Source organism: Aquila chrysaetos, chromosome 3 (assembly GCF_900496995.4).
Source record: "Aquila chrysaetos chrysaetos chromosome 3, bAquChr1.4, whole genome shotgun sequence".
In the NCBI taxonomy this organism is placed as follows: Eukaryota; Metazoa; Chordata; class Aves; order Accipitriformes; family Accipitridae; genus Aquila; species Aquila chrysaetos.
Window position 1 is genome coordinate 55,453,944 of NC_044006.1, and position 20,909 is coordinate 55,474,852.

Genomic DNA, 20,909 nt, shown 5'->3' on the forward strand with positions numbered 1-20,909 from the left:
CACCAGGAAAGGGGGGTGGGTGGTGGGTGGCAGGAAGTGGCAAAGGGAAGGAAAAAAGAGACAAAACTTCTCAGAATTTTAAATTCTTTGGATTTTGCAAGAGGTGCCAAACTGAAGACATGGAAAATAACCAGAAGTAACTTTGCATGTGGCTTATTTACTATAGCACCTACTCTGACGCACATTTGCCCTAGATTTCAAGGCAAGCGTCACTGTTGCACAGCTGACACACAAGGGGCATACACACTGCTTTGATCTACTGCGAACGCAGGGCAGAAGTATATCTTCCAGGGGGAGTGAAGTGCTGAGAAAACAGGAACTCTGAAGATGGCCATGTAAGACAGCCACAGAGCTAACTGAGAGAAAAAAACAGAAAAATAAGGTTTGGAAATTCAGCTAGGGTATAGGGGAAGGTTGCCAGCCTACCCGAGCACTTGTATATTATAGACTCCAATGTGCACAATATCATCCACTTACAGCCTTAGAATATAAACTAGAGATACAGAGGAGGGAATCTGTGGGGAGAAGGTTGTTCCTTTATTCCTGATCGTTCAATCCAGTGTCTCTGCCATGCACCTGTAACTTCTGTCAGATTGATGCTTGTCCCCAGGTCACTGGACTTGGGCCACTAAGTTTCTCAGGCTGGTATCAGAGAAATAAATTCCTCTTGCTAAGTATCGTAACCCGACCACATTCTGGCATATACAAATTCCTAATGACAAAAGGTGTAACTTCAGATTCTAGAAACATGTAGATTAATATCTGAGATTAAATTATGGTTTATATTTTACCTATTTTTAGATATGGAAAGTTTTGAATTTTTCTTTCAGTACTGTCTTGATAAAGCATATCTGCCTAATATCTGTAAAAATGAGTTTTCAGCCCCAGAAAAAGCATTCTGATGGTGAAACACTGTTGGCATCTTTTTTACTTAAGATGCACTGACACTTTGCTCAGTACTGGGCTGAACAAGTTATGTCAGAAGATGAAGAAATTTCTGAAATCCACTGACCTCTGGCAAGAAGAAATAATCCTTCGTTTGCCACCTTGCACAGTATGTAAATGCTCATTAAAAAGATAAATTTTTCTCTTTTCTGTTGTGAAGGTAAATTAAAATCAATGCTCATGAAATTCTCACATGCTATAAAACTGATAAGCACACGCACAGATTAAATGGGAATGGACTTCAAGAAATGTCAGCTTTCATTTATTTCATGTCATTTTTGACATCTGGTGACCTGTGAAGAGCTCTAAAAATAATCAGAGGAAAATCCACTGTGACTTAGACTTCACTCTTCATAAAGAAACAGCCTACAAAACCAGCAGGAGTAATGGTTATTAGCCAGCTTGGTCCATTACTGCAGACGATGGAAAGTTTTGTTTAGTTTGGTTAAAAGGACAAGATTTTGTAAAACCATCCTACTGCTCTCCAATTGGTGATTAATACAAACAATAAGCTAATACTATACAGGTTTGTCACTATTTGCAGCTAAATTCTTTGAATTTTATTGTTTGGAACATGCTGATTCATGCAATGATATTTTCACTGCTCCATATTACTACTTCAACAGCCAGCTGGGATTCTGTGAAAACTGTTGAACTCACAGAGAGTAGGTTTTAGTTAAAACAACTGTAAAGTTACTCTGGATAAATACTAGCCAGAGAACTGAGCTGATTGAAAGAAGTTGGAGGACCTCTCCAAAACTCTACAGACATGTAAATAAACTGTGAAAGAACAGAGGAGTAGTTGGGGGGGGAGGAGATGGGGGAAAGAGGGGAGAAGGGGCAGTGTTCAGGAAGACTCCAAAATTTCCCATGCAAATTAATGCTAAGTTTTATAGAATTCTAGAATTCGTACAAATTTTTCTTTTTCTCTTGAGAAGAGAAATATTTAAAAATCCCCAGCAGGTGGTGATCTAATTTTTTATTCCTTCAAAAGTTTTTCAGATGAAATTTTCACCAAGTCACTTGGAGATGAAGAAAAGGAAGTCAATCCAAGTTTAGGATTTTAAAGTTTCATGTTTCCACAGCAAGAGAAACTTGTACTAAAAACAGATGACGTTTCACCTATATTATAGCGCATATACAAATATATTGTATTTGTAGTCTGAATTATACCATATCGAATACTACAGTATTCAGAAAACAAGGCTCTTCTCAGTCTCTTAAACCCCATTTCTTTGCCAGTCATTTTGGTCTTTTGTGATATACTTTTACCTGAAGGCTAATAAAAGTCAAATCCAGGGACCCCACGCTCAAGTAGAAAAGTTCCCGTCATGCAAGCATACAGAACACTAAAAAACCAAGGGTGCATTCATCTCTTTTGTAGGAGGCTAGGAGGCAAAACAGGAGAAAGATGATGTCCTGGTTGTGTAGTTCCCATGAGAGGTGATCATCTAAAATCTTGGCAAGACCTGTTTTCACTAAATAAATGCAAGTGTGGGAAGTTGGGTTGCAGAGTACTAAGGAAAAATCTGGGAGAGAGGAATGCCACACACGTTGTCAACAGTTTGTTCAGTGGGTTTAGAGATAAAAAGAAAGGAGATGAAGAAGTAGACAGACGAGTGAGATCAAGTGCATTCCTTCATTTTCAAAAAGATAAAGAGATATTTGATCATGTCTGAGTATGAAGAGCCAGAGAAAACTGAAGGTTGAAGATGAGAACAGGGAAATGACAGAGATAGAATGAGATAGGATGACATGTACTCACTGGAGCAGACAGAAGGATTGAGTAAGGTAGCAGACACATTTCTAATCGTAATAGAAAAGGAGATATTCAGATTTGTACAAAGGGAAGAGGAAGTTTATTTTGCCTTTTTTTTTCAGGGAAAAGCTAGCAACATCAGTACATACCATTTATGCACACAACCTAGCATTCAAAGTCACCGAGATCAACACATCACAAGTAAATGCATCCTGAGAAACAGCAGGGAGGGACCTCAAGGGGTTATTTAGCCTGCTTCAAAGCAGGCTCAGCTATGCCTATGCCATCCTCACAGGTGATTGTCTAACTCTGTCCAACACCCTCAAGCAATTGATTCTACAGCTTAAACTATCCTCACCACAGCAAGGTTTTCCTAATCACTAGTCTGAATCTCTCTTGCTGCACTACAAGTCCACTGCTTGCTTTCTAACCCAATAAGACACAGAGAAAATATTATTCTCCTTTTCACACCAATGTTTTAAGAATTTGAAGACTTCTGTGCCCAATTCTTCTGTTTTTCTCTAGCCTGCACAACACCAATTATTTCAATCAAGACTAAATGAGAAGTGGAAGAAGAGTAACAGGCAGTTGCAGTCATAAAAATGCATTACAGCTTTGAATTTAACAGCGGTTGTGTTTCCACTATGAATTTTCACTGTTTTACCTTTGGTGCTAGATGAATTTGCACATTTTTGGCAGAAGCTAGATTCAAAAGTACTAACAAAGCCACCGAAACAACTCTTAGCTGAAACAACAGAGTATTAAATCCTTGATATATAGGCATTTTATTTATTTTTAGAAAAAAATTGAACGAGAATTCTATGGCACCCTCAAGTTAAATTCTCTTCTGTCCCTTCACGTTAATCTCCATTCTTGTATGTGTATGTGTGATACATGTGGAGACTTAGCTCTAAACTACAAGCATAATAAACTTTTCTGATCTCCCAAGGCCAAGGAGTCTTCATTGTTGCTATTCAGTGGCCCCATTTAAGGGATAGTGGCCCTTGCTCTCTTGCTTATTGGAACAGCATTTTGGTAGGGCAGGTGAACCTATCACATCACCCAAATTTTAAAGAATGTTTGCTGGAATGGGGAATGGAAACAATGGTATGGTCAAAAGTTGATCCCTGGACCAATATGAAATCAGAGCAAAACCGAAGTAGCGGGTTACCTGTTCCATTTCCATCTAATCCCTGCAAATAAGGAAAACTGTCCACTTCCCAGGGTGAACTGGCTGCAGTCAGATATGCTGTCAAATCACTGTAGCTAGTGTTCTCTGGTAATTTCACAGATCTTCTTTGAAAGTGAACTTGTGGCTGAGTCCGTGCACCTAAAAAAATTAAAAGTGACTTTATATCCAAGGCAGGCAGAATATTTAGGTGTTCATATTTATGGAAGCACATTTACAGCTTTTTTTCGTTATAAATTGCAATGGCTTGAGAAGGACAGAGACATCAGAAGGCTATTATGAAAGAGGAGGAAAAACAGTATTTTTACATTTATTTTGCAGTTGCCATTACTTTTCCACAAGTATTACAGAGAAAAATTGTGAAGGCACCTAATATCAGAAGCTTTTCTGACTATGTTATTCCCCTAGATCACCTCTAATTTCATTACATGCTTCTTTTAATGAATATAAGTGAAACTAAAACTGAGTTCAGAGGTAGGGCATATGAAAGCTTAAAAAAATCATCCAGTTCACCATATTTGTTTAAATCTTGTTTCTCCTGAAATAGCAAGATAAATGTAATTCATACTCTTTAAAGCTATTTTCTAAGAGACCATTCTACCTGTACTCCCAATTTACTTGTGTAATTTCTGTATTTAAGTTTTACAAAGCTTTGGCCACGTTAACTATCTCTAGTACTGAGATAATAGTCATGTTTTATTTAAATCACTGGATAAAAAGATTCACTTGACAAAGTTTAGGTGAAAAGAGTTTCCATATTTTCCCACGCAAAGAACACTTCTAAACAGAACCAGATTACTTAGCACATAAGATTTCTCTCTTTTCCTCTGTCTTGTACAGTTTTAATGTTTTTTTCAAGATCACCAGGTGTTAATTGAAGGGTCTTTGCTGCAACATGATTTAAGACTCTTTCATGTACTATGGCATTTCATGTCTCATTTAAATCCCAGTTTTACAGTCAATAGTATTTTTCAATGGATGCTCCCCATTCATACTGTTTAGCAACACACAGCAAGACTCCATCTGCAAGTTTGTGTGTGCAACATGCAAATTAATTTTTAAATCAAAAGCTATTGTATTCTCCAGAGCTCATTTTGAATACTCACAGAACACTCCCCACACAGCACAAAATCAAGAGGCAAACAGTTTTTTTCTTAATTCACATTTGACTATGCAGTTCAAGGATGTCAACTCAAAACAATTTTGCTTCTTTTCCCCTATTAGTCTCTGGCAGCGTTTTTAGGTTACATGTAACTTCACTGCAAGAAAGATTAAAGAGCTTGACTCACAACTCCTAAGCTTTATAACTGCCAATGTCATAAACCAGGAGACTGGAATCTTTTCTTGCATTATTTTCTAGCAGGAGCTCTAGCTATGAGAAAACAAAATTCCACTGAACAAACTTTGTATGGGACAACAAAAATTGCAATGTAGATGGGCAAGTATCTCCAAAGAGCTGATCATTGTTTAGCTGTCATTTATTTGCTAATTCTGCAAGAAAAAGCTATAAAACCACTTCTTTAATTTCTGAAACATTTAAGTATTTACAGCAGGCTCTCGAGACTGGTAGTATCCTTAAGTGTTTAAGATAGTCATTAAACAACAGCCATGTGAAACAGGAAGAAATCTCCCTTACCCAATTTTTAGGCTTAAATGGAAAACAACATAAAAGACTAAATACATTGACTGCAATGAAATCGGGGAAGACTTATCTCCTGAGTGCTCTGCAATACCGTAGTAGTTTGCTGTACCTCGGGGACAAATCTGCTCAAGCGCTCGGGAACCTCTGACTGCACTGCTGAGCAGGCTGCTACGGCCCATAGGGATAAGCATCCACAGTAACAAAACAGAAAAAAACCCACAACAAAGAAACCACCATTAGGATTATCACTAACAGCTCAATGTAAAATTGTAGGATTTTCTGCTGTCTGAATCTCTGGTTAAGATGAATTATTCAAGTTGCCAAGAACTGGTATTATATTTCTGAAGATCTGAACTAATTAAGAATTAAAAACAAAGTAACTGTTGTTGAGTCTGTAACACAGTAGTTTACGCAGAGTCTCTCGGGTTTTCTACAAAAGAAATGATTGTTTTGTAGCATTGGGAGAGCCATGAGTTGCCAAATTTTAACTACATAGGGAAGACTCAGAAAGCCAACCTCAGTTTCTTGAATCCAACAAGCAACGCAAAGCGTTCCTATGGCTAAGCCCCAAACCTGGCAGAAAACCTGTGCAGCAATCAACTCGGATGCAAGTTTTAAGGTGGAAGAAACAGCTTCCTCTGTAGACAGTGCATATACATACAATAAATCAGTGCAGAGTAGTTAATGCACACCCTAGATTAACAAACATGCTCCTTGATACTGATATTCACCTGAAACCTGCCACTCGCCCTGATTCTTCCCTTGGCTCCTCAGTTGGATCTCCCCAAAACCGGCAAGAGACTTCAAAGAGGAAGAAGACTGGGAGCTACCAGCAAAAGGCTTGCGAGGGAAGCAGCTACCAAGGCTTTCTCACCACCTTGTCTCACCACCTTGCTGGAAGATAGTCCAATGTACTCCTTTAGCAGAGGTCATAGAAGATTTGGGGGCATATGTTTGGGAATTGACTTATTGAGGGAATTGGAAGTGGTAAAATAGACAGAAAGACTTGTGCTGACCAGACTCTTATTTTTCAACTAGTCAACACTTATCACTGGGAATGGATTATTATTATTGCTGCTTCTATTACTGAAGATATCTAGTTTTGACTTAAAAACCCCAAATACATTCAAGTATAAAATTAGCATGTGAGCCCTCTCCATTTGGTAAGTGCCATGAGGTAAAGGAGTGCTGAGCACCGATCTTCTCTTCTTTAAACATCCTCTTGTCAACACATCGGCCATGATCCAAATGCTGTCAGGTCCAGTTTGCCAGGGCACACCTGAAGATGTAACCATCTCAAGGAGTTCCTGTAAGGCACCTCTTGTCATGCTGGATGCATGACACATGGCACTACACCAGCATTTGAGCTTCAATCTATGTGAAGTAACACTCAAGTATCATCAATTCATGCTCTGATTGCTTGTATGTCAGAGGCAGATAGAGGGTACCCATATATCTATCGGTCACTGAATGCTGAGGTTCAGCTCATCACTGTGCTGGTATTAAATAACTTAAATGACCCAGTGGCTGGCAAGCTCCATCCCTCGCAATTACTGACAGAGCACAGCAGCGGACTGTAATGCCATCATGAAAATGAAGCTGGCTGCATCAACTCAGACAAACTTCTCAACTGCGTAGGAAGTTGCTTGCTTGATTAATTATTCAAAAGCAACTGGTAACTTACTGTACTAGACAGGCCTTTCTTTCCCTTTGACTAGTGCTTCAAACACCAGTGTTCCCAGTCTGTTCCTGGTATAATGAGTTCTGCTTTGCTCTCGTTTTTGCACTAAGGTAACTTCTGATCAGCTCTTTTGAAGCCGCGTGAAGTTACTGGGAAATAAATTGGAGAATTAACAGAGAAAAACTAGGTCACAGGGATTTTGGATCAAGACTAGAGAGGCTCCATTCAAATGCTGGTACAATGTCTAGGCTGTCTTTCATTTAGGTTTCATCACAAAAGAATTCCCAAGAAAAGGAGTGTGGGCTGGTCCCATAAAATAGTTTTCACTGGGCAAGACTGAGAGTTCAAATCCCAACGCTTAGAATATTGCAGGTACCACTTTCTTCCTTTAACCTCTTTCTTTGCTGTACTAGCAGAAGCAGTTATATTATTCTAATTTAAATATATTGGGAACACCCTGGATCAATTCACTAAAGGGAGCAAGGTTATGTGGAAAATATTTATGAGTGTCACTTGGCTGATAAATGTCCCACTAGCCCTTTAATATCCCCCTTTTTTTTAAGAAAGGAAGCTGTAAACATGAAAAGATTGTTCTTTTTTAAGTTAATTGTGTAATATTAGCACATTTGCATAAGAGTAAGAGTATTTAATACATCATGCTAGTAGAATACTGTTGGTAAACAACGTTTCATGTTCTGTCTAATGGAATCCCTTGTGATTTAACACAGTTCACCATCCATCTAATTTACCCCATTAGACAACGTCAGCTCTCAAATTGCAGAATATACGTACGGCAGCTGTGCTGTTCTCCAGCTCGTTCTGAGCATTCCATCAGCTACCTAATTTATTTAGTGCTTTTTCAGCTACTATCGTATCTAGTGCTATCATTAATGAAAAGCCTATTGTGTATGGATGGTTTCTAACCGTAAAAAAAGATGTCAGGAAGGCATAATTGTATTATATTCCCTCATATAAAACACAACTATCTCGGAATATCATTGAAGGTAGTATTGCGCTGTTTATTAACTACCTGGTAGAGTTTAAAATGATGATAATCATAATACATGTGAATAAGAGAGTTTATGCACAATACGAGCGCGAGTGCTCACAGGAAGGTTGTTCCCTTGTTTTGGCTCATCAAGGTATCTTTAAAAACTTCTGTTCTTTTGTTAACAGACTTACCTCAGCTATCACATCAATTGGGCTAAGTTAGGTCAGATTCCTAGGTCAGATGAACTTTTTATTCTTCACTGCGCAATTCAGAAAACACAGTGTTCATCTGACTGATACTACAGTTGCTTTAACTTCTGTGTTTGGCCTTACAAAAACACGATCTGAACTTTATTATTCTAATACAGTGGGTTTCATCCTGTACTATGTGAGTTTGCAGGCAGTCTGATAAGGGGTCCACAGGAAGTACTTAAGAAAAGCAAGTTTATATAGGTGTATACAACAATGCAGATATGAGAAATTTTTGATTCTTCTATGCCCTAAATTTCTAAGGCATTCACAGTAGGAAGCAAGAAACAAAATAAAACCAGAGAAAATTCTTAGACAATAAGAACATCAGAAAATATTTACTGCAAGGATGGTTAAATGAGGCTAGATGAAAAAATATCCAACAGATAGCAAAAGAAATTTAATCTCTAGCTCTCAAATGGCACACTGAAGTCCAAACTTGTTTATTACCAAGAAACCCAAATTCCCCAATCACAGCAGTTAGGGATGAATTTAGCTATTAATCAATTTGGTAAAACCATCCCACAGAGGAGCATTCCTGAGGGAACTCAGAAGAACTCCCCATGAAATACCAGTCTCACCCACGGGACAGTGTTCAGAAAGTATTGGGCTGTCAGGCTTTTTGTTTAGCATCACTCAAATTTCAATTCTGACTTCCAAAAACCAGCATACCTTGAAATCCTGAGACTATCTGGACTACATCGTCATAGACCATTAGAGTAGCTGAGCGTTCAGGAAGAAGGCCGAGACTCAGTGAAGAGAACACTGTGGGAGAGAAGTGATTTAGGTGGGATATATTTGAATTCTTATAAACATAACCCAGCAACAACAGCACTTACTTTCTTCTACATTTTTGCAAAAGCAGGCCACCCAAACTATTTAAAATCATATTGTATATGTGACAGAAACCACGTGCATTTTCTAAACCAAATAATTAAATTGCCAGGGTAATTATTATTGAACTAAACAACATGTTCTATCTTTGACTCCTGCAAGTCATGCGTGGTTGCTCAAAGTACAGAAAAGTGCAGTGTAAAGCAGGGTTTCGGGTTATAATTCCCAGCTACACAGAAAGACTTGTCATTACATAAAGAGGAGTGAAACACTAACTCAGTCTGACTGAATTATTTTTCTGTGAAATGGCTATACTTCTTACCTCAGGAAGATTTTAATGAAACCTAACTTTTAAATACTTTGAGATGCTTACATAAAGAGTCATACAGAAAGGCAAAGTCTGATGAATAAGTCTGAATAATTTGCTTTAAAATACAGCATGTCCTTACTGAGTCACCACCTACACTACAGAAGTGCTATATATAGCAGAACTTCTGTCATTCTACCAGTGGTGCAAAAGAGGACAGATAAATGGTATTTGCTGCAAGAAATCTACCTGCAAGGACCTCCTTTGCCACTGGGTACTGACATTCCTTACAGGGGGCTGTGTCTGTATGCACACACATCTTTGGAGAGTGAAGAACATGATATAATTTCATGCTAAGTTCTTCAGACCCAGAAGACCAGAAATACGTATGGAATTAGCCACCGAGCACACCTGACTCCCCCACCCATGAAAACATTAAGAAGTAGACCTGCCTGCAGTCCATGCATGGCTTTCAAAGATAGGAGAGGAGGAGATTAATGCAGACTAGTAATTTTTGGTAACTGGGCAGCATCCCACATTTGCACCTGGAAAGTACTCATCCCATTCTGAAGTGACCACAAGCTGAGGAAGACATTTCCAGAACCGATTAATAAAAGAACAGTGCAAGCTCTTCTGATTTTCTGGAGCTTCATAAATTTCCTCTAAATTAATATGTATTACTTAATCCAAGAGACCATATAGATGCTAGCTATAAAAAGGGAGACTGTACACTATTTCTGGTTTAAGAAATATATTTTCTTTTTAAAGACCAGAAATTTTAGTGTTTGGGAGAAATACAGGAGAAAGTAGAAGAAACTAGGAGAAACACGCTGGTAAGAACCCCCACCTAAAAGACAGTCTAAACAACATATATGAACATTAAAAAAAATAAAATAAAAAATCATGTTATTGGAAGTACAGCTGAGAATTTTCTTTCCAATGCTCTACATGTGAAACAGATCTACACATCAGGCAACGTAAGTAAGAAAGCCTAGTGTAAGTAGCACTAAGGCCACACAATTACAAAATTTGTTTGTCTTTACTCCAATAACTTAATTTGTATGAAGAAAGCTAATATAATTTAGACACCCTGGGGAGCTCAATACAATAAACCATGCCAACATGTTCTTCCATATATGCCAGACTATAATGCATATATAAGCTCTAAACTTCCCTTGGGCTTTTCTGCACAATCTTTGCTCAGCATGACAAAGGCAGAAAGTCATAGTTTTTAAGGCCAGAAGGATGACTGTCAGGATCCAGTCTTACTCCTGTATAACTACAGCCTTCCCTGAATTAGTTACTGGTTTGGATCCAATAGCTGTGCTTAAACTAGAAAACATGTTGTAGAAAAACTATCCAATTTTCTTTTAAAGGTGTCCAGTGCTGAAGCACACACCGCAACATCAATGTTCTAGTAAATAAATATGAGGGCAGTTAAACTATGTGCCTTTTTACTCATCAAAATTTATTGAGGTTAGACTTCCAGCCATTTGATCTTCTTTTTATACAAGCCCACTAGACAGAAGAATTCTCTCTTACCCGTTTCTGTTCTCTGTGCGGGTACTGATGGACTATGATCAAATTACCCCATGAACTTTCTCTCTGGTGAACAAAATAAATTAAGGACTTCCAAGTCTTTCCCTGTAAGCTGTATTTTCCCATCTTTTAATCACTCCTGATATAACCCTGCAGTTTTAAACACTTTTCTTGAAGCGTGGATCCAGAACTGGACACACATTTCCCTGAGTGGCAGCACCAAGGACAAGTTCTGAAATACTATACTCCGCCTTCTCAGTCTTTACCTTATTTTACAGCTAAGGATCAGATTATTCCGCTTTCTTGCAGTGCTGCATTGGGAGGTTATTTTCAACTGTTCATCTACCATGACTCACGTGTCTTCTGCAGAGTCACTGCTTTCGAGATGAGCTCTCCTCTCCCAGAAATACCACGAGCATCCTCTGCTCCTAGAACTACATTTCACCACAGTGAATACTATGGTTTGCTTTGACTGACCCTACCAGCTAGCCTGAACTGTGCTGCCTCAGCAACTTCCCTCTCTTCATTGCACACACTGCTCCAAACCCGTCCTTTTAAATATGGACTACCAGTCACAAATTTTTTTCTTCCAAATTATTTACAAAGAAAAATCTATGCGTAGCTAAGAGCAGACAGATGAGCACATCTTCCATCATGAACACTTCAACAACTCAAGTGATGTTAAATTAATGAACTGTTAATAATAAGTGGAGCCATGGCTCTGCTGATAAATAGTTTCATGGAAAAAGAGATCTTAATCTTTTCCTCCTACCATTTATCACTATGTAAATAAATAATCCTCCTGCTTAAGTGGTAAAGAGCTAGTAATTATTTTGGTTAATATAAGAAAAGTTCATTTCTGCCAAATTATAAGAACAGAAGCCCCTCAATGCTTACTCCTTAAAGCTACTACAATAGTATCATGAGTTCAGTGGCTGCACAGCTTTTCAGCATAAGATTATAACTAATGCGTATTGACTGTGATGGAAGAATCCTGATCCTTCTGCAAAGTCCTGTTACTGCACTTTAAACATTACCACCCTATAGCTCTCAAACCTACTCCCTGCTCATGGTTTTCATTTCCACATTTGAAGTAAATGTGCCCATAGTTCATTTACCACAGCACATAGGATGGCACATTAGCTTAAACCACTGCTGTGGGTGGAATGCAGCTCAGAATGGCGTATCTGCTCCGTGGGGTGACAACTACTAGTACTGTTAAAAGGCATTTTCAGGAAATGAGGAGTCCGCTGTACGTGCATGCCCAGACTGCACACTGCAGAATCAAGGTTTAAATATGCTGCCTGTTCCCCATCATTTAACCCAGATTAAAAATAACAACAACAACAAAACTTGCATGGTTTTCAAAACTTCAGTACTGTGTTGGTTACAAGCATGATCGGCATTTAAATACAAACAGTTCTTGGAAAGTTTTTTAAAGACTATAGGCCTCTTAGTCAATACAAAAAATAACAGCCTAAGTATCCTGGGCCTGAACTTTTATGTCATGTCCCTTTTAAGGAGCAATACAAAGAACAACCCTAGTAAATCTACATGGGGCGTATCAAGTTGTAACTTCTTGTTTCTTTAATCAAAGAAAGGATTAAGTTCAAGGTACAGAAAGCAAAGAAAGGATTCTACTCCCAATTAAATCAATGGCAAACTATCTGCTAGTTTCAATGGGGGAAGATCAGAGGTGAAAGGAATCTATTTTCTGAGTTAAGCTCACATTTCAGCCATGGAAAGAAAGATTTTGTGGAAACTGTATACAATTACTGCTCTTTAAACTTCAATGACTTACCAAAACAATAATGCCATGTTTGATTCCCTTCCCTCAAAATCAATATTTACGAAAAAGCAACAAGCAAAAAAACCTAACCAAACAAACTCCAGGCCATGGAAGAGCAGGTCGCATTGAAAAGATCTACGCCATGAGTCAGAAAGATATGAGACAAAAGGCAAGAAAAAGTTCAGGCAAGAAAAGGTTATTGCATGCTTTAATCATATATGATTGTGTCTTAAGGAAGTACATGAAATATGCTGAGGAAGCTGGACTTCATCTTATTTAAACAGAAAAAAACATCAAGGAAATTTCTAAACAGAGTCACAGAACAAATATGGTTGGAAGGGACCTCTGGAGGTCACCTGCTTCAAGCAAGCAGGGGGGTATCCAGTTGTTTTGAATATTTTTAAAGATGGAGATTTCACAAACTTCCTGGGCAACTTGTTCCAGTCTCTCACTACTGCTGCTGTAAAGAATTGTTCCCTTTTATTTATTTGAAACTCTCCTTGCTCCAACTCATTTCAGTTACTTCTTATTCTTTCACTATGCACCTAAGAGCTTGGCTTAGTCTTCACTACAGCTCCATTAAGTAGCTAGAAAACATGGCAGAATACAGTAGAGGAAATGTGGAAGAAGTCAGTCTACGTTATCTGAAGCAAATGAATGCAGATAAGTAAACAGTATATTGAAATGCTTAAAGCATAATTCTGGGTTTGAAGAGATTCAAGTTCCTTTCCCCATTTGAAAATACATTTGCTGCCTGACCTTGCGACAAGTCACACAGTCCCTCTGGCTATGCTGACATTAATAAATAAAATGGAGCCAAGGCATGGGATTGAATACTGCCCTGTGATCATTTATACTGTTTAATTATTAGTGCACTTAAAACCTGGCATGGCTTTGTCCTGGGCTAATTATCAGATCTGATATTTAGGTGTGATTTGGGTATAATACAAGCCTGGGACCATTCCCACACTACTTGGGCCCTAACTGTGCCTGGGGATTAGAGGAAAAGACAATGAAAACTGGGGATGTGACCTTCATCTAGATGTTATGTCTCAAGGTCTGAAAGCCACCCTCAATCTGTTCTATTTAGCATTACAGAAATAGTCTTTGTGACTCAGTTTCCCCTCCTGTACAACTAATGTAAGTCTCCTACTTCCCATAAAATTTTGAGGCATTCTGATAAAAACTAACATGCAAGTATTATTGTTATATTTGTTTGCCTGCGGAAGACACAAACCATGCTAATTAAGTTAGAAAAAATCCTTACATCTGGATAACATAACTGCAGATTAAAACTGTCCTATGGACACGGTCAAGAACTGAAAGGCCAGGACTTTTTTTGTACACTACAGCCTACGGTGCAACAGTTGTTGCTGCACCTTGGGAGAGAAACGAACGAGTACATCACAGCTGCTGAAACAAAGCACTTGGAAACAGAGTTCCCATAAAGAAAAATATCTGGAATAGATTTGTATTTTCTGTGGAGCTGTAAGAGCACCAGCAGTTGTTTGAAAACTGACATAGCACTGTATCAAGGACAACCAGGAGTAAAGCCAATCTCTGCACAGCCCTGATGGCACAGTTTAACTGAGGAAGAAACCTCGCTTTTTTTGAAACGCACAGACGTTCTTCCTCCCACCCAGGATCGCAAGCATTAAAACACATCATACAAATCTACGTAACTTCCTTTAGATGCAAAATCTTACCTCAGAACAAAAATAAAGATCTCTTACCAGGCAATCTTACAGGTTTCCATGGTGCAGAATTTGGCACATATGCATGTTTACTAGCAGTCACTATCAGCTGATTGCCCAACTTATACTGAAACTTGAGGAAGGCAGTGCCATCTGCTCCTGAGGTTCCAGATGCAATGGAGATCTGGTTGGTAAAAATCTCAATGAAGGCTTCAGTTACTGGCTGATGTGTGCTGGCATCGCTTACATGGACCTTCAGCGTTACTTCTGTAATGACAAACAACCACAGCGATTATCGTCCAAAAAGCTTCTGCAGGAGGCAGCAGTTAGAACATGCTAGCACACCAATGACCAAAAAGACACAGGGCTCAGTGCTAACCTCTGACACTTCGGTGCCAAGTACGACCTCTTGTCCTGGCCTGCGGTTCTCCATTCTGGGCAGTCACTCTTTAGAGACACTGCAGATTCTGCCACAAGCCAGACCAGGTCCTGAATTATTGCCCCACAGCTAACTCCAGCTGTGGAGGCATCTATATTCTACCTATGACCCACATGCAGCTGGGCAGCACATCACCAGGGGCAGGCAATATTCCCTTTGATGGGCAACATGTCAATCTCACAGTAGCATAATTCTAAATGTGTGTGCTATCAAACGTCATGTATTAGTCACAGATAGCACGGCATCATAACTCTCTGTAAGGCCCCTGCTTTGCTGTACCTCTGCTCCAGCCAGCCTTCTCCACTAGCAGTGGGGAGACGGAAGGGCTGGAAGTGGGCTGTGCTCCCTCATCCCTTCCCCAAAACATTTCTCTCTTTGTGTAGCAGAGAAACAGAGGAAATCTGCTTTGACGGAAGCCCAGGAAGAAAGTGGGCAACGGAGCGGGCTGTGTTACAGTTGGAGATTTTGAACCCTGGTGAGAGAGACTGCCCTAGCTGGCACAGCACTTCCCTGGTGATGTCTAACCAAGATGGTGAAATCCCACAGCATCGGATCCTTGTCCTCAAGGCACGGGATGACTAGGTGGGATGCAGAGTGCTAGCAGCGAGGAAGAGAGGAACACTTCCCCCCCCGCCTCCGGGTTCCCTGGCCTTTTTTCTGAAGGGGCAAAAATGTCACAGCCCCTAGTGATACCTGCTTGTCAGCCCTGACAGTACTGTATTACCTGTCCCCACATACAACTGGTGGGTATGAAAAGCCAAGAAGTGATAGTTAAGGCAGTCAGGAGAATCATACATCTTGTAGACATGCTGTCAGAAGCTAACACAATGGACTACATTTTCCCTGAGTAATCTGCCATTTTTCCAGAAACTAATTACTTGTTTAAATGTTTCCAGATGGACAATATTTGTCCACTCCAGGGCACTCCTACGACTAAACCATGCATTGTGTCACCAGGCTTTTGTTACATAAAGCAGAATGGCTTGTGCAAGACAGTCCCTCTGGAAGGCATTCCTCTATATCTATGATTATTTTTCTGCCCCTCCAATAGTTCCTCTGCCGCATGCTCTAAAGTAGCAGCTGTTGTCTTTCTTCAGTAACTACGACTTAAATGCAATGCTGGGTTGAAAAGACCCAGCAACGGTCCAATGCCTCCACCAAGCCACTCCTTGGATTTTTTTCATTTACAGTCACCTTGTTCTCCTAAATGAGTACCTACCTCCCTCTTTTCTCTTCTCTCCCACTCTCCCCTTTTTCTTGTTCTCGCCCTCATCTTTGGAAATTTTGTTGTGCTTGCATGAAGTCCCCTACCTCAGCTTACTCCATTCCCCAAGGTAGTAGATGGTATTTTGCAAACTCCCTTTTTGTGTCAGTGGAATTCAGCCACCACAAGCAAGATGCTCACACTCCACGTGCAACTCATTTTTTCATGTGCTGCCCAGAAAAAAGAGCATGACATCCTTTTCACATATATTTAAAAACAATACATTGATTTCTACAGAACACTATTGGTGGTACAGTTCTGTTATATTACTACTGTGCGTTAGGATTTTAAGAACTTATTTTGGTGTAAGCCCTGAGCCAGCAAGACATAACACCAAGAACAACAAAGAACTTAATGAAATCTCTGTTGTGACTTTCAATAGTGAAATGACACAACAGAGTATGCTGAGAAACATACTGTAACAATATAAAATTTTAAAAGGATGTCAGGATCTAATACAAAAATATCAGCACCTCTGTCCTAGGGGCATTTCAGCCAGAAAGATATTGGGCCTTGTAATAAGTGGAGACCTTCTGTCTGAATCCTACAGTACAGAAAATATAAATATCAGGCAGCCCTGAACAAAAACCCCATTAGAGAAATTCATCATCATCACAGCCCTCACTTTAGAACTTGGCAACGGAGGATGCCAATTTAGAGGGGATCAGCATGAAATGCATTCTAGCTATTAAAGATTCTGGACTTGTTCCCAGTTTTGCATTTAGTAGTCAAAGAAAACAACGTATATTGAAAAACAGTGTCCATACGCTCTGGTGTATATGTACAGAATGCCTCCTTAGAAACTTTGCCTTGACCACCAAGCAACTTGTGAAATCTTGTGCATGTGAAAGGCAGCCACATTAATCAAAGGAACATGTATGTATTTATAAACTGTACATGTATTTACAAATGCGAGGGCAAAAAGCAATATAAGTTTTTATTTTCAAAATGTGCAGGAACAATACGCTTAGATCCAAAGCCAGATAGCTGTGCTGTTAATGTTTCCTACTTTGAATTGCCTAGCAAAGAATGCTGAAGAACAGATGCGGTTAAGAATAATGGGTCATGCATTAAAGAAAAAGCAAGGAAACATGACAAGCTGAACATTGTGGTTAGGAATTTCAGTACCATGACAGTTTAGCCTTTTCTAAAACAACCACATATAAGGAGGAACCAAGGAGCTCTGGAATATTAAATACTAATCAAGGAAGAAGATAAGAAAACAACAGAAGTATCAAATCTATTTAATTCCTTATAGACACCCAAAATTCTAGAGTAGAGACTACTACTAAAATTGATCAAGGGACAAAGACTGATAAAGAAAAATTTTCCTGTATACACAAGTCCAGCTGTCTCTTCCCAAACAAGAGAGCTAGCCATAGGTATCTCCAGTAGGAAATTCCTTTATCCTTCACTCTATAGCTATATAAGGACTTCTGTCTGCACCCTTCTCTCTTTCTGATAAGGAAGGATAAGGGTTTCCAAAATCCTGTTTCCAAAGAGAAACAACAAAGGCCATCACCCAAGATGGAAGACTGATATCCTGAAAGGCAACAGACTGGAACTGCTGTTCCAAACCACGGTCCCTAGATTAGACACTGGGCTTTTTTTTCTCCTCCTTTTTAATATTTAGACTTGTTTTTTCCTGAGAAGATAGAGAAAATCCTAGCAGCCTGAACAGCCCTAATTCCTTTTCATGTGTTATCTTCCCTGACATACGTGTGAAATATACACAACTTGCTTAATTCAGGGCTTTCTCCCACGCAACAGCTCCTTTTTCTTCTTATCTAATGCAGCAGTGAAGTCATGAACACTAAACCTGCATTATCACAGTAATTTCCACAGCAACAGAATGATTACAAGCTTTAAACTGGAGAGAAATTGTTAAAGAAAACCTCCGCTCAAACAGTGAGAGCGATGAGAACAATCCATAAAGAGAGACTACTATGAAAACTTAAAGCTATACAGTAAGTTTCAGAATTGTTAGGAGATACTCAGGCACTGAGAAGAACAGGAGGACTGAAGAAGGGAAAGAAGAGAGCAGAGTAAGGACAGCAAGTGATCCAAGATCAGTCTGACCTCAAATTGATAGTGAGGTCTTAGACCGAAGCATTAGGTATACTAAGAGAAGTATTTAATCAGAAAAAGCTGCTTAGAAGACTCATTATTAGCTAAGGAATAGAGTCTTTAAAGTATCTGGCAAACTTTTTAGTTAGTACTCTCAGCAAAACAGTGGGGATAAAGCAGATACAGTATTCCTGAGTTTTACAGCCTACCACAGCAAGGAGCTCACACAGAATTAAAGACACAGGGACTCAGAGAAGGAAGGACATCTGCAGTAAGTGGGCAACACGACAGAGACAGAGAACCGAACACACTGTAGATGAACTCCGAGACTGTGAACTGCTAAAGAGAAATGTGCTTCATTCTCCCACAGATTTGTGAGACTGTTGTGCTTTCTGTTATTTACTACAGCGGGAATATTCAATTCCTAAGTTCAGAAAGAGCTTTGCTCTGTGCTACTAGTGAGGCCCTGGAGGAAGGAAGGGGACACAAAGGTGCACAGTGCTGATGTTTCCTCACCACAGAGCCAAGCAGAGACAGCTGAGGTGACAGACCCCGGCACCGATGAATTCACCCAGGGCAGGTGTGATGTCTCCACCTCCCCAGACAGGCCAGTCACATTCAGGACAGGCCATGCCTGAGCCAACAGCCCCCTCTAATATACCTGGCTCCTGACCAGCGTGGTGTGAATGTGACTCTTTCAGACCTGGGCTGTCTGGCACGTGGCTCCCGGTTGGCTTGTAGCACAACACAGGTGGGCACAGGTAGAGCTGGAGTAGTTTGCCAGCACCACTAGCACATGCCCTGCCATTATAGTCCTACAGGAATGCTTCATGTCCAAAGCAAGAGCTACTTATGATAACTGTTCACTTCCAGGAGATAAACCACGGGGAAAGATATCCTGGATATCTGGATGAGCAAAAAGACTCTGTGTCCCCGTCTAAAAGTGCAGCTAGGAATGGGCCACTCGCAAATGTTAAATAGTGCAAGCCATCTGGGAAACGCTGCAACTCAGCTTCAAGAATCCCAAAGCAAAGTGGGAAAAGGACGTTAGTGGGAAAACAGCAAATACAGGGGTACATTCCACAAAGAGATCAAGGTTGTGCTATGTGTATGCTCAAGCAAGTAAGTCTAGCCTAAATCTCTTTTCTTGTAGTTATATTCCTTTGTCTTCTTTCAGCAGTCACATCTCACTTGTTTTTCAAACAAGCACAAACCAAAACTACCAGTTAGAGTGAAAACAGCAGCTTAAGTGTAACTCCCTCCCAGCTTTCTAGTACTAATTTTATTGTCAGCTATATAAAAAACCCCAGCATCTCCAAGGTTATAATTTGGGAAAGTGAAATAAAAAAAGACAAAAAAAACCCCTTACATGTTAGCATTCCAATCCAGAATCCCATCTGTCGTCTTAATCTGATTTTTGAGATTTTACTAAGCCTAAACTTTCTCTGAGCAATCCTTCCTGTGCCATCTGCTTTATGAACCACACTGCCTCCTCTGAAATACAAGAAACCTTAAGACAACTATTTCTGCAGTTGCAACCCCTCTTAGACTCACAACTGCTCTTTATATTGGTGTGAACTCCCAGTTTGGGAACAGTTTCCTTCAGAACTGTAATCATCAACGCCAACTTCTATAACCAAACTCCTGAAAAGTGAAAAGCACTGGTTTGGGCTTGTTTTTTTTTTCTTAATAAGCCAGTAATGTTACATAGAAAGAAAAATCCTGAGCGATCTGAGTGATGGCACACTGTCAGATCTCAAATACTGAAATAAACAGAGAAAAGTTATGACACAGATTGGAAGTCAAAGATCACAATCTTATTTAGATCCCAATCCTGCAATTTGGTTTCTGTGCACACACCCCTCTGTCAGGCAGACTCCCACTGGCGTCTGCTGGACAGATGATCTCTTTCGGGAACCGGCTGACACAGGCAGCCGTTATCACTTATCTTTTCCTCTGGGGGTCCCCTATCTATGGACAATGTCAGGATATTACCAAAGAAAGAGATATTTAAATTATCTAGGGTTTGATTAGAGAAAGAAAACTTCCTGCTCATTTAAAAAATGCCATTATGAACTTTATTTAAAATTGTATCCTCTGCTCTGATTGAGCTTACTGGCAACATGCCTGGTTTTGAATCCTACATGCCAAAAGGATAAGCCTTTCTGCCTCTCAACCTTTCGCCCATGTGCAAGGTCACTCCTCAGCCAAACAACAGGATTTTCATTTATCTAAAGGAAAACATTTTCCTAGAAAAATGAGTGCTCCCCATCCTCTAGCCACAGATGCCAACTCAAGCATTTACATATCATCATATCTTTCTGATGTACTGCATCAAGAAAGCTCTACTGACAACCATGCTTCAAAATAGTAGCAGAGTAAATTCATATGAAGAAACAGGAAATGCGTAAGTAACATCCCTCCAGAAGCACACAGACTCTGATCTTCATTGATGTCGTCACCTGAAAAGTAAGTTCCCAAGTACCACCTCAAACGACAAACTAGGTGTGTTTGTAGAAGA

General features: G+C 39.7%; 1 protein-coding gene across 4 annotated transcripts in view; it reads right to left on the bottom strand.

The window, feature by feature from the left end:
• FAM171A1 (family with sequence similarity 171 member A1) overlaps positions 1-20,909 on the bottom strand; it is an 89,565-nt gene that overhangs the window by 21,793 nt on the left and 46,863 nt on the right. For 2 of the 4 annotated variants that reach the window (XM_030009461.2, XM_041122624.1), the window contains 3 exons: positions 14,658-14,885; positions 9,128-9,220; positions 3,876-4,034 (listed from right to left, as the gene is read on the bottom strand). In XM_030009461.2, the coding sequence (XP_029865321.1) occupies positions 3,876-4,034; positions 9,128-9,220; positions 14,658-14,885 (480 nt within the window). Of the gene's footprint in view, positions 1-3,875; positions 4,035-9,127; positions 9,221-14,630; positions 14,886-20,909 lie in introns of those variants that run through there. The other 2 variants (XM_030009463.2, XM_030009462.2) reach the window with 2 other exon arrangements.